This window comes from Bos taurus, chromosome 6 (assembly GCF_002263795.3).
Source record: "Bos taurus isolate L1 Dominette 01449 registration number 42190680 breed Hereford chromosome 6, ARS-UCD2.0, whole genome shotgun sequence".
Classification (NCBI taxonomy): domain Eukaryota; kingdom Metazoa; phylum Chordata; class Mammalia; order Artiodactyla; family Bovidae; genus Bos; species Bos taurus.
The window spans coordinates 90,438,742-90,453,205 of NC_037333.1; the positions used below are offsets into that span (position 1 = coordinate 90,438,742).

The 14,464-nt window shown below is 39.2% G+C and overlaps 1 protein-coding gene across 3 annotated transcripts in view; it reads right to left on the reverse strand.

Moving 5' to 3' along the window:
* Positions 1-14,464, reverse strand: part of CDKL2 (cyclin dependent kinase like 2) — a 46,049-nt gene that overhangs the window by 27,053 nt on the left and 4,532 nt on the right. For all 3 annotated transcript variants that reach the window (XR_234993.4, NR_198862.1, NM_001434815.1), the window contains 3 exons: positions 4,939-5,133; positions 2,865-3,043; positions 1,086-1,198 (listed from right to left, as the gene is read on the reverse strand). Coding sequence is in view for 1 of the 3 variants with exons in the window: in NM_001434815.1 (NP_001421744.1) it covers positions 1,086-1,198; positions 2,865-3,043; positions 4,939-5,133 (487 nt within the window). In the remaining 2 variants the exon portion in view is untranslated. The remainder of the gene's footprint in view (positions 1-1,085; positions 1,199-2,864; positions 3,044-4,938; positions 5,134-14,464) is intronic.

Genomic DNA, 14,464 nt, shown 5'->3' on the forward strand with positions numbered 1-14,464 from the left:
AGGAGTACGTCAAGGCTGTATATTGTCACCCTGCTTATTTAACTTATATGCAGAGTACATCATGAGAAACGCTGGACTGGAAGAAGCACAAGTTGGAATCAAGATTGCCGGCAGAAATATCAATAACCTCAGATATGCAGATGACACCACCCTTATGGCAGAAAATGAAGAGGAACTAAAAAGCCTCTTGATGAAGGTAAAAGTGGAGAGTGAAAAAGTTGGCTTAAAGCTCAACATTCAGAAAACGAAGATCATGGCATCTAGTCCCATTACTTCATGGGAAATAGATGGGGAAACAGTGGAAACAGTGTCAGACTTTATTTTTGGGGGCTCCAAAATCACAGCAGATGGTGACTGCAGCCATAAAATTAAAAGACGCTTACTCCTTGGAAGGAAAGTTATGACCAACCTAGATAGCATATTCAAAAGCAGAGACATTACTTTGCCAACAAAGGTCTGTCTAGTCAAGGCTATGGTTTTTCCTGTGGTCATGTATGAATGTGAGAGTTGGACTGTGAAGAAGGCTGAGCACCGAAGAATTGATGCTTTTGAACTGTGGTGTTGGAGAAGACTCTTGAGAGTCCCTTGGACTGCAAAGAGATCCAACCAGTCCATTCTGAAGGAGATCAGCCCTTGGATTTCTTTGGAAGGACTGATGCTGAAGCTGAATCTCCAGTACTTTGGCCACCTCATGCAAAGAGTTGACTCATTGGAATCCCTGATGCTAGGAGGGACTGGGGGCAGGAGGAGGAGGGGACGACAGAGGATGAGATGGCTGGATGGCATCACTGACTCAATGGACGTGAGTCTGAGTGAACTCCGGGAGTTGGTGATGGACAGGGAGGCCTGGCATGCTGCGATGCATGGGGTCACAAAGAGTCGGACACGACTGAGCGACTGAACTGAACTGAACTGATATATATATATAGAGAGAGAGAGAGGGAGAGATGTTTTCCTATTTGCTCCCTATATTCATTCAAAACACACACATCATCTTTAGTGTACCAACAACTTGCAAAATCAATACAAAAAGAAACACATAGGAAAAAATTACTAAAATTTAAAATACAGATGCATAATCTTACCTAAACACACCATAATATGATATAACTGATCAATATCAGAATCTCCAGGAAAGAGGGGCTCCCCCATGAGCATTTCAGTTACCAGACAGCCGATGGCCCACACATCAACAGCCCTGAAAGAAAAGCACGGTGATGTAAAAATCGGGATCCTGATATGTTTCAGTTCAGTTCAGTCGCTCAGTCATGTTGGACTCTTTGCAGTCCCATAGACTGCAGCACTCCAGGCTTCCCTGTCCATCGCCAACACCTAAAATGTTTACTATGACTGAATCTGTTCTGCATATTGTTGCTGTTGTTGTTCAATCACTAAGTCATGTCTAACTCTTTGCCACCTCATGGACTGCAGTGAACCAGGCTTTCCTGTTCTTCACTATCTCCCAGAGTTTACTCAAACTCATGTTCATTGAGTTGGTGATGCCATCTAACCATCTCATCTTCTATCGTTTGCGTATTACTATTTTTGTATTCTTGGTATCAAGAAAAGTAATAGTAAGCCTTAAATTATGCTCCCCCCAATTTTTTTCTTTTATAAACTTAAAGTATTAACTTCCAATATTACATAAATCAGATTTCAGGAAACTTCAAGCGTGTGACACAAGGCTTCCAAAGAGTCAAAATGCTTTGTTAAGTATACTTTACTCTGGAAATAAGCCTTCTGGGTTTGTTTTCAGAGGCTACTCATTTTTATTTACACATAATTTGAACAAGGTTCCTCAGTCTATCCAACTAGACACTGAAAACAGCATACCAGAACGAGATGGTTACTGGGGACACAAGCAACAAGGAGAACAGAAAGCTAATATGGAGAAAACAGAAAACCTCTCTTAAAGAGTGGTCACAAGAACTTAGACTATTCTGGCATCATTACCATAGGAACTACTACCTTGAAATTGCTTAAGGCCATAGCTGGTACAGAAATTACAGTATGGCAGTAAAATGAGAGCTCAGAGTAATCAAGAAAATATTAAATGATATATGCTCTAAAAACAGAGAAATTATAGAAAATATTTTAGAACAATTTCTATTGAAACTGGTAAAACCTGCAATCCCTTCTTCTTTGAAGAATTCATTTATGAAGACGATTTGTATTTTTAAAATGGTTCACTTAATTCCATTTCTACACCCACCCTTGCCCACTCTACTCAGCCTCAATGCAAGTGTCAGACTTACCTAATCAATGTTACCTCTCTTTACAAGTGATAAATATATCTATTTCTAACTTACTGTTAAAAACAGACCATTTACTCACCTTGATTTCTCAACCTCTAAAATAATCATACTCATACCAACCCATTTCACAAGAATGTTTAAAAGGGAAACACAAAAATGATTACAAATCACTTTCTAAAGTTTTCCAAACTGAAAACTTCCTTTCAGTATTAGAGGGATTTTTTTTTTCTTAACGTAAGAAGTGGGATTTATTTAGAGAAACACACTCCACAGATAAGGGTGTGGGCCATCGCAGAGGGCGAGTGTTGAGTCACTAAGTCATGTCTGACTCTTTGAAACCCCAAGGACTGTAGCCACCAGGTTCCTCTGTCCATGGGATTTCCCAGGCAAGAGTATTGGAGTGGGGTGCCGTTTCCTTCTCCAGAGGATCTTCCCAAACCAAGGTATTGAACTCGTGGCTCCTATATTGACAGGCAGATTCTTTACTGCTGAGCTACCAAGGAAGCCCAATTAGAGGGATTGTCATTATATTGAAAACATATTCCACTTTATCAAAAAAAGAGAGTCAAGTCTGCCCTCTGCACCCCCACCTTGCTGACGACATCTTACTTGCCATACTTGACATCACCAACCAACAGCTCTGGAGCTCTATACCATCGTGTTGCCACATAATCAGTATACACCTCCCCAGGAGCTGCCAGTGTCCGTGCAAATCCAAAATCACATAGCTTGACAACGCCGGACTGGGAGACTAATATGTTCTCTGGCTTAATATCTCTGTGAATAATCTATGAGATAAAAAGCAGAGTATGACATATATTGATCAGCACATCAAGTTAAGCGAGTTAACTTTTTTTTAGCACTTGTTATGTGCAGGGCACTGGTTTTGTCCCTATAATGAAGACAGATAAAAGCAGATAAAGTTGTTCCTGCGTTTAAAGAACCTGAGACCTAGCTGGGGAAAAAAGAACATTTATGTTTGAAATTTTATTTAAACGATTAATGATATTGGATGAAATATATGTTGCTGTTGTTGTTCAGTCACTAAGGCATGTCCAACTCTTTGTGACCCCAAAGACTGTGGCATACCAGGTTCCTCTGTCCTCCACTATCTCCTGGAGTTCACTCAAATTCATGTCCACTGAATTAGTGATGCTATCTAACTATCTCATCCTCTGCCAGCCCCTTCTTCTTTGCCTTCAATGAATTTCCAATCAATTGCTCTAATAATGAGGGCTCTCAAGACTAAGAGAATAAAGCTATCACTGAAGACTGCGGTGGTCAGGGAAAATTTTTGAGGAAAAAGGTGGGCTCTAAGACAGGTGTTTAACACTAGTGTGACCTAGATAAATGTAGAAATGAAAGGGCAATCCAAGTGAAGGGGACAAAAAGAGCAAAAGAGTGAGAATGGGAGTAGACCAGTAGCCACTAGGGAAATGTTTTTCCTGGAATAGAGGTTACTTACTAGGTTATGCCTCAACTGCCAGCCTGGGAAGTCTGAGCTCATGTCAAGGTGATGGGAACCCATGGGAACCCATGACATGACCCATATGGTGTTTAAAGAAGATATTGAACATTTAAAGAAGGCCATGAACAAGATAAAGCAAAGAGGGCGACTAGAAGTGGGGAGAAGGGCAGTGGGACAAATATGAGGTGATAGATTGAGGGTGTGAGGAGAAGAGGACAACAGAGGATGACATGGTTGGATGGCATCACCAACTCAAGGGACATGAGTCTGAGCAAATTCCAGGAGATGGTGAAGGACAGGGAAGCCTGGCATGCTGCAGTCTGTGAGGTTTCAAAGACCTGGACGTTTCTTAGCAACTGAGCAACAAAAACAAAAGGCCTACGCTAGTCTGGTGCTCAAAGGAATGGAAAGGAAGAGGTGGAGTGTGGGAATATTCTAAATCAACAGAATTTAGGAAGTAATCTCAGACACTTTCCTTAAACCTGGGAATCTAAAAGAATGGTGGGTCCATTAACAAAAATAGAAGAGTCTAGAGAAGGTTAATTTTGGTTAAGAATAATTAGCAGTTTAGTTTCAGCAATATGTGTTTTTAGGTGGATTTCTGAGCACCCAAGTGGAGGCATACATCAAGCAATTATAAATGTAAAGAGGCAAAAAATATAAATTTTTACATTTGTAAAAATTATAAATGTAAAAAAGGTCAGTTAGTTATAAAAGAGAGACTATGGAAAGAGAAAAGAGGACACTGGGAAACAATAGTAGAAATTCTAGACCTAGGCAAAACAAATTATTAGGTCTAATTCTCTAATACAAGTAAATTTTATTTTGAAAATTTTGAAAATATATTTATTGTAAACTCTTGGAGGACCAGAAACTGGCACTGCTGAGCATTTTGCATAGGCTAAAGTTAGTAGCATAGCTACTAACTTCTATTATATCCTAGATATCCACAGTAAAGGCTAGTTAATAACATGCATAGCTCAAGCATATAGAGTTGAAGTAAACTGATGTCTGTAACTTACTTTCAAATAATGCATAAATAAATCAGGCAGATTAATAAGTAGACAAATGGAAGAAAAGATGAATAAATATTTCATAAAACAAATATAACAAAATGTTAGCAAGTATAGAATCCAGTGATAGGTATATGAGTGTTCACTGTATATTCTCCCAACTTTCCAACTTTATAAATTATTATTTAAACTGAATACTTACATTGTGACTGTGACAAAATCCAATCCCACTGATAACCTGAAACAAATACTTTTGAACTAGTTGGTAGTCTAGTCCATTTGGAGAGAGCTCCAGGTCATCAAGAACCGTATGGTCAACAAATTCAAAGACTAGGTACCATCGCTTTTTTTTCTTACATACTTCCAACAAATTCACCAGATTTTCATGCCTTAGTTGCTATCAAAAAAAAAAAAAAGTGAAAAATAATTTTTTTGAGGACCAAATTATTAGTAATAGTCACAGTCTAAAACAGATCTCAGCACAAGAAAAACATCTAAATAAAATGCATAAACAGTATAAATTGTGAAACTATATCCTGGCTTTTAAAATATGGTAAAAGACCTTACTGCTCCATTCTCCTCTCAGAGAACACAACAAAGCCAATAAGAAAAAGAAGGGTAGCTTCATCTTTGATGAAATTAAGAATGATCTAGGACCCCAACCCCCAAAAAATGAGGTGGCGCCATCAAGGTCAAACAGGAGTCTAGGGAGATACCATAAGATTATCTGTGGTTACAAAGCTGGCAGAGCAGAGTTTTCCAAAGCTGATGACATACCCTGAAAAGAAAAACAAAACCAAAAAAATACCCTTCTTTGATATAATGAGAACAGGGTTCACAGACTGTCAGTGAAAGCGTCCTAAGAACTGAATGGCACCAGGAAACAAGAGGGGAGGGGTGAACAGTCCCATAGAAACTCATCTGCTAGAAGCAGTCTGTCAGTGAAATCAAATGGAAGGCAAAACGATTCATTATGAACAAACCTGCAATTACAAGTTTCAGAGAAATTAAGGAGAACGTAAATAAATCCCACACTAGGGCTTCTGTTGTTAGGAATGTCACTGTGAACCAGGGTGGATTCCTGCTAGCCTGGAACAAGACCATGGCTACTCCTGAAAATGAACCTCCTTCAGAGAGCTGGCCCAGAAGGGTCTCACTTTGTTGCAAGATAAGAAACAATCAAAAAGGAACAAATTCAGAATCTATTCAGAGATACTCTGTAATGTAATATGGGAAAATAATATTTTTAAATGATTGTATGTATATGTATAACTTATACATATATAAGTGTATAATAATACACTTATAATAATAATATATAATTATATATATTTATATATAATTATATAATATAAAAATATATATAATTATATAATAATATATAATAAGTGTATAATGATTCACTTTGCTGTACACCAGAAACTGACAGAACATTTTAAATCAACTATCTGTTGTTGTTTAGTCACTGAGTTGTGTCCGACTCTTTGCGATCCCACAGACTGTAGCACATCAGGCTCCTCTGTCCTCCACTATTTCCCAGATTTTGCTCAAACTAATATCCATTGAGCCAGTGATGCCATTCAACCATCTCAACCTCTCTTGCCCCCTACTCCTCCTGCCCTCAATCTTTCGCACCATCAGAGTCTTCTCCAATGAGTCAGTTCTCATCGTGTGGCCAAAGTATTGGAGCTTCAGCTTCAGCATGAGTCCTTCCAATGAATATTTAGGGTTGATTTCCTTTATAATTGATTGGTTTGATATCCTTGTAGTCAAGGAGACTCTCAAGAGTCTTCTCCAGGACCACAGTTAGAAGGCATAAATTCTTCAGCACTCAGCATTCTGTATGATCCAGCTCTCACATCCATGCATTACTAATGGAAAAAACATCAGTTCAGATCAGTTACTCAGTCGTGTCTGACTCTTTGTGACCCCGTGGACTGCAGCATGCCAGGCCTCCCTGTCCGTCACCACTCCTAGAGTTTACTCAAACTCACGTCCATTGAGTCAGTGATGCCATCCAACCATCTCATCTTCTGTCGTCCCCTTCTCCTCCCGCCCTCAATCTTTCCCAGCATTATGGTCCTTTCAAATGAGTCAGCTCTTCTCATCAGGTGGCCAAAGTATGGGAGTTTCAGCTTCAGCATCAGTCTTTCCAATGAATATTCAGGACTGATTTCCTTTAGGATGGACTGGTTGGATCTCCCTGCAGTCCAAGGGACTCTCAGGAGTCTTCTCCAACACCACAGTTCAAAAGCATCAATTTTTTGGCACTCAGCTTACATCGTAGTCCAACTCTCACATCCATACATGACTACTGGAAAAACCATAGCTTTGACGAGATGGACCTTTGTAGGCAAAGTAATGTCTCTGCTTTTTAATATGATAAGTTGGTCATAACTTTTCTTCCAACGAGCAAGCATCTTTTAATTTCATGGCTGCAGTCACCATCTGCAATGATTTTGGAGCCCCCCAAAATAAAGTCTCTCACTGGTTCCATTGTTTCCCCATCTATTTGCCATAAAGTGATGGGACCAGATGCCATAATCTTAGTTTTCTGAATGTTGAGTTTTAAGGCAACTTTTTCACTCTCCTCTTTAAAGAGGCTCTTTAGTTCTTCTTCACTTTCTGCCATAGGGTGGTGTCATCTGCATATCTGAGGTTACTGATATTTCTCCCAGCAATCTTGATTTCAGCTTGTGCTTCATCCAGCCTGGTATTTCTCATGATACACTCTGCATAGAAGTTAAATAAGCAGGGTGACAATATATAGCCTTGATGTACTCCTTTCCTGATTTGGAACCAGTCTGTTGTTCCATGTTCAGTTCTAACTGTTGCTTCTTGACCTGCATACAGATTTCTCAGGAGGCAGGTCAGGTGGTCTGGTATTCCCCTCTTTCAGAATTTTCCACAGTTTGTTGTGGTCCACACAGTCAAAGGCTTTGGCATAATCAATAAAGCAGATGTTTTTCTGGAACTCTCTTGCTTTTTCAATGATCCAGCGGATGTTGGCAATTTGATCTCTTGTTCCTTTGCCTTTTCTAATTCCAGCTTGAACACCTGGAAGTTCATGATTCACATACTGTTGAAGCCTGGCTTGGAGAATTTTGAGCATTACTTTACTAACATGTGAGATGAGTGCAATTGTGCGGTAGTTTGACCATTCTTTGGCACTGCCTTTCTTTGGGGTTGGAATGAAAACTGACCTTTTCCAGTCCTGTGGCCACTGCTGAGTTTTGCAAATTTGCTGGCATATTGAGTGCAGCACTTTCACAGCATCATCTTTTAAGATTTGAAACAGTTCAACTGGAATTCTATCATCTCCATTAGCTTCCTAGTGGAGATATGATGCTTCCTAAGGCCCACTTGACTTCACAATCCAGGATGTCTGGCTCTAGGTGAGTGATAACACCATCGTGATTATCTGGATCATGAAGATCTTTTTTGTATAGTTCTTCTGTGTATTCTTGCCACCTCTTCTTAATATCTTCTGCTTCTGTTAGATCCATACCATTTCTGTCCTTTATTGTGCCCATCTTTGCATGAAATGTTCTCTTGGTATCTTTAATTTTCTTGAAGAGATCTCTAGTCTTTCCCATTCTATTGTTTTCCTCTGTTTTTTGCACTGATCACTGAGGAAGGCTTTCTTATCTCTCCTTGCTATTCTTTTGAACTCTGCATTCAAATGGGTATGTCTTTCCTTTTCTCCTTTGCCCTTTGCTTCTCTTCTTTTCACAGCTATTTGTAAGGCCTCCTCAGACTGCCATTTTGCCTTTTTGCATTTCTTTTTCTTAGGGATAGTCTTGATCACTGCCTCCTGTATAATGTCACAAACCTCCATGCATAGTTCTTTAGACACTCTGTCTATCAGATCTAATCCCTTGAATCTATTTGTCACTTCCACTGTATAATCCTAAGGGATTTGATTTAGGTCATACTTGAATGTTCTAGTGGTTTTCCCTACTTTCTTAAATTTAAGTATGAATTTGGCAATAAGGAGTTTATGATCTGAGCCACAGTTAGTTCCCAGTCTTGTTTTTGTTGACTGTATAGAGCTTCTCCATCTTTGGCTGCAAAGAATATAATCAATATGATTTCGGTATTGACCATCTCGTGATATCCATGTGCAAAGTCTTCTCTTGTGTTGTTGGAAGAGGGTGTTTGTTATGACCAGTGCGTTCTCTTGGCCAAACTCTATTAGCCTTTGCCCTGCTTCATTCTGTACTCCAAGGCCAAATTTGCCTGTTACTCCAGGTGTTTCCTGACTTCCTACTTTTCCATTCCAGTCCCCTATAATGAAAAGGACATCTTTTGGGAGTGTTAGTTCTAGAAAGTCTTGTAGGTCTTCACAGAACCATTCAAATTCAGCTTCTTCAGCATTACTGGGTGGGGCATAGACTTGGATTACTGTGATATTGAATGGTTTGCCTTGGAAATGAACAGAGATCATTCTGTCATTTTTGAGATTGCATCCAAGTACTGCATTTTGGACTCTTTTGTTGACTATGATGGCCACTCCATTTCTTCTGAGGGATTCTTGCCCATAATAGTAGATACAGTGGTCATCTGAGTTAAATTCACCCATTCCAGTCCATTTTAGTTTCCTGATTTCTAAAATGTTGATGTTCAATCTTGCCATCTCCTGTTTGACCACTTTTAATTTACCTTGATTCATGGACCTAACATTCCAGGTTCCTATGCAATATTGCTCTTTACAGCATCGAACTTTACTTCTATCACCAGTCACATCCACAGTTGGGTGTTGTTTTTGCTTTGGCTCTGTCTCTTCATTCTTTCTGGAGTTATTTCTCCACTGATCTCCAGTAGCATGTTGGGTACCTATTGACCTGGGGAGTTCATCTTTCAGTGTCCTATCTTTTTGCCTTTTCATACGGTTCATGGGGTTCTCAAGCCAAGAATACTGAAGTGGTTTGCCATTCCCTTCTCTAGTGGACCACGTTTTGTCAGAACTCTCCACCATGACCTGTCTGTCTTGGGTGGCCCTACACGACATGGCTTAGTTTCATTGAGTTAGACAAGGCTGTGGTCCTTTGACTATACTGACATTTGTTAGAAAAATGATGTCTCTGCTTTTTAATATGCTGTCTAGGTTTGTCTCAGATGGTAAAGAGTCTTCCTGTAAACACAGGAGACCCAGGTTCGATCCCTGGGTGGGGAAGATCCCCTGGAGAAGGGAATGGCAACCCACTCTAGTATTGTTGCCTGGAGTATTCCATGGAGGGAGAAGCCTGGTGGGCGACAGTCCATGGAGTAGCAAAAAGTCATACACGACTGAGCAATTATCATTTTCATACTTTCCTTCCAAGAAGCAACGTCCTTGAATTTCATGGCTGTAGTCACCATCCATAGTGATTTTGGAGCTCAGGAAAACAAAATCTGTCACTGTTTCCACTTTTTCCCCTTCTATTTGCCATGAAGTGATGGGACCAGATGCCATGATCTTAATTTTTTGAATGCTGTGTTTCAAAACAGCTTTTTCAATCTCCTCTTCCACCCTCAACAGGCTTTTTAGTTCCTCTTCACTTTCTGCCATTAGAATGATATTCCTTGCATATCTGAGGTTGTTGATATTTCTCCCAGCAATCTTTATTTCAGCCTGGCATTTCACAGGATATACTCTGCATATAAGTTAAATAGGCAGGGTGACAATAGATAACATTGTGTGCTCCTTTACCAATTTTGAAACAGTCAGTTGTTCTGTGTTTGGTTCTAACTGTTGCTTCTTGACCCACTTACAGGTTTCTCTGGAGACAGGTAAGGTGGTCTGGTACTACCATCTCTGTAAGAATTTGTCACTGTTCTGTAATCCATAGAGTCAAATGCTTTAGCATAGTCAATGAAGCAGAAGTAGATGTTTTTCTGGAATTCCCTTGCTTTCTCCATGATCCAACAAATGCTGGCAATATGATCTCTGATTCCTCTGCTTCTTTGAAACCATCTTGTAAACTATAAGTTCTCAGGTCATGTACTGCTGAAGCCTAGCTTGAAGGATTTTGAATACAACCTTGCTAGTATGTGAAATAAACAAAATTGTACAGTAGTTTGTACATTCTTTGGCATTGCCTTTCTTTGGGATTAGAATGAAAACTGAACTTTTACAGTTCTGGCCACTGCTGGGCTTTCCAATTTTGCTTACATATTGAGTTCAGGACTTTGACAGCATCATCATTTAGGGTCAAGAAGCAGCAGTTAAAACCAGAGACAGAATATCTGACTGGTTCAAAATTGGGAAAGGAGTACAAGAAGGCTGTATACTGTCACCCTGCTTATTTAACTTATATGCAGAGACATCAAGTAAAATGCCAGGCTGAATGAATCACAAGCTGGAATCAAGATTTCTGGGAAAAATGTCAATAACCTCAGATATGCAGATGACACCACTCTAAAGGCAGAAAGTAATGACGAACTAAAAAGCCTGTTGAGGAGAGTGAAAGAAGAGATTGAAAAAGCTGGTTGAAACTCAATATTCAAAAAACTAAGATCATGGCATCCAGTCCCATCACTTCATGGCAATAGAAGGGGGAAAAGTGGAAACAGTGACAGATTTTATTTTCCTGGGTTCTAAAATCACTGTAGATGGTGACCACAGCCATGAAACTCAAGGACACTTGCTCTTTGGAAGAAAAGCTATGACAAACCTAGACAGCACATTAAAAAGCAGAGACATCGTTTTTCCAACAAAGGTCCATCTAGTCAAAGCTATGGTTTTTCCAATAGTCATGTACGGATGTGAGAGTTGGACCATAAAGAAATCTGAGTGCCAAAGAATTGATGCTTTTGAACTGAGGTGGTGAAGACTCTTGAGAGTCCCTTGGATAGCAAGGAGATCAAACCAGTCAATCCTAAAGGAAATCAACCCTGAATATTCATTGGAAGGACTAAAGCTGAAGCTGAAACTGCAATACTTTGGCTACCTGATGCAAAGAACTAATTCATTGGAAAAGATCCTGATGCTGGGAAAGATTGAAGGCAAAGGAGAAGAGGGCAGCAGAGGATGAGATGGTTAGATAGCATCATCAACTCAATGGATGTGAATTTGAGCAAACCCTGGGAGATAGTGGAGGACAGAGGATCCTGGCATGCTACAGTACGTATCCACAAAGCATTGGACACAACTCAGTGTCTGAGCAACAACAACAAAATGCACCTAACAAGAAAGAATCAAACTATATGATGCAAAAATTGAGAAGTGCAGGGAGAAATACATGAATCTTCTATCATAGTTGGAAATGTCAACATTTTCAGAAATAGATCTAAGTAGGCAGGTAATCAGTAAGGCCTGAGTTGAACTCAAGAACACAATCCAACAACTGGGTAGAACTGCCATCTATAGACTACTTCATCCAACAACAGAAGAAGTAACTTTTTTCTCAACCTCATGTGGAATATGCACCAAGATATACCACTCTGTGGGCCACAGAACACAGTAATAAATTGAAACAAAGAAATCATGCAATGCCTTCTGTCAGATCAAATGGAATTAAACTGTAAATCAATAACACAGAGATAACTGGAAAATCTCAAAATAGGTGGAGATTGAACAATATACTTCTTAATTAAATTAAAACACAGGCTATCTGTTTCATATTATCCCCCATCCCCCTCTCTCTTCCTCTATTGCTCTGCTTTTCTTTCTAACAGACCAAAGCTGAGATTCAGACTTCATTAGAGAAGGCATGGCTGCCATAGCCATGTACAGACTGCCATCGGTGAAGACATGTGCCACAGGACGTCAGCCAGCCAAGTGGAGAAAGTGCAGGTGCACCAGAGGTGTTCCATGAATGATGCTGATACAAGCTACCAAGTCCATCATGTGATCTGCTCCCTTCATGACAAAAAAAGGACCCACCAGGAAGGGAAGCCTCTACTGACAATGCCTAAAATCATACAAGCTGGCAAAAGGAGAACTGTTTGCAGAGGCCCCCTCCAGTTTCACAAAGCAGAGCAAAAAGGAGTGATTCAAAGCTGAAAGTTGATATATGGCACAGTAGCCCATGAACATAGAAGAAAAAAAATCTTGGGAAGAAAACGTCTTCACTCTAGCCTCAAATTATTCCTAAAAAAAATAATGTTTCAAATGTAATGTCCAGAGGAAAAAATAAAGATAACCAGGGCATGCAAAGAAATGTTACTATAAGTAAAAAAAAAAAAAAAATCAGAAGATAAAGTTAATCAAAACAGATGCAATATGAGTTCAGATATTGGAATTATCAGATATAAGCGACTATGCATAAAAAGTCAATGTCAAAAAACTGAGGGAACCTGAAACCATAAAAAGTGATACAATAGATTTGAACCCAAAGAAAAATTCTAGAACAGAAAAGTTCTAGAAAATTTCTGAATGTTAGTGCCACCAAGCACCCTTAAGGGTACCCTCAAGAGCCTCATTTAAGCAAACATAACTTCTCTCAGAGGGTAAGATAACATCATCCAAAAACTCTATAGAACTTTTAGAAATTAATACTGGCATATCAAGAGATAAGACTCAATCAAAAACCAAGAGAAAAAACAGACAATGGAAATAAACATGTGGGAGATCTATTTACTGGACACAGACTTTAGAAAAGCCTGTGATTTAAATAGAAAGCAAAATAGAGGGTCTGGCAGCAAAATGGAAATTATAGGGAAAAAAATCAAATAAAAAATTAGAACATTAAAATATGTCTTTAAGAAATCAGTGGGTGAGCTTAACAATAGATTAGATATAGCTGAAACAGAACTACTGAACTGGGGCTTCCCTGGTGGCTCATTGGTAAAGGATTCGCCTACCAATGCAGGAGACGGGAGTTCAATCCCTGATCGAGAAAGATCCCACATGCCTCGCAGCATCTAAGCCTGTGTACCACAACTGCTGAGCCTGTGCCCTAGAGCCTGGGAGCTGAAACTCTTTGAGTCCACAAGCCACAAGTACTGAGTGCCCTAGAGCCCATGCCTCACTAGAGAAAAGCCCACGCAGCAATGAAGACCCAATACAGTCAGAAACAAATAAAATTTTAAAAAAGAACTACTGAACGGAGGATAGGTCAAAAGAAAATCTGTAGAATGAAGCAAGGGAAAACAAAAGGATGAAAAACACAAAAGAATATAAGACACATATAAGGAAGGTCTCATATATGAAACTGAAATCTTATATGGAAAAGAGAAAGAATGGGACCGTAGCAATATATGAAACAATAATAGCTGAGCATCTTCTAGAAGTGACAAATGACATTATTTTATAGATGCAAGGGCCATAAAATCCAAGCAAGATAAATATAAAGAAACCCACACTTAGGCATATTATTGTAAAAGTGTTGAAAGCCAAAGTCAAAGAGAAAGCTTCAATGCACCCACTAAGGAATGTCTGACCTTTCAATAGAAGCAATGCAAATGAAAGCCAGCAGAACAGTGTAATGTTATCTTGAACATATCAAATGTAACTAACTGCCAACATAGAGTTCTATATCCTGTGAAAACACTCTCTTAAACAGAAAGCAAAGACTTTTTTTGAAAGACAAACACAAACGGACAACATTCCTTACTAGCTTCAAAGAAAATAAAAGGACATGATTTAAGTACAAGAAAAATGATCCAAGATGGAAGCTCAGAAATGTAGGAATAATTGATAAATAACGGAAAAGACAAATATTAGGTATTTATTAAAGGAATAAGAATCTTACATAGTACATACTCAGATCACAGGGCAATTGTGTTAAAACTAAATAATCTAG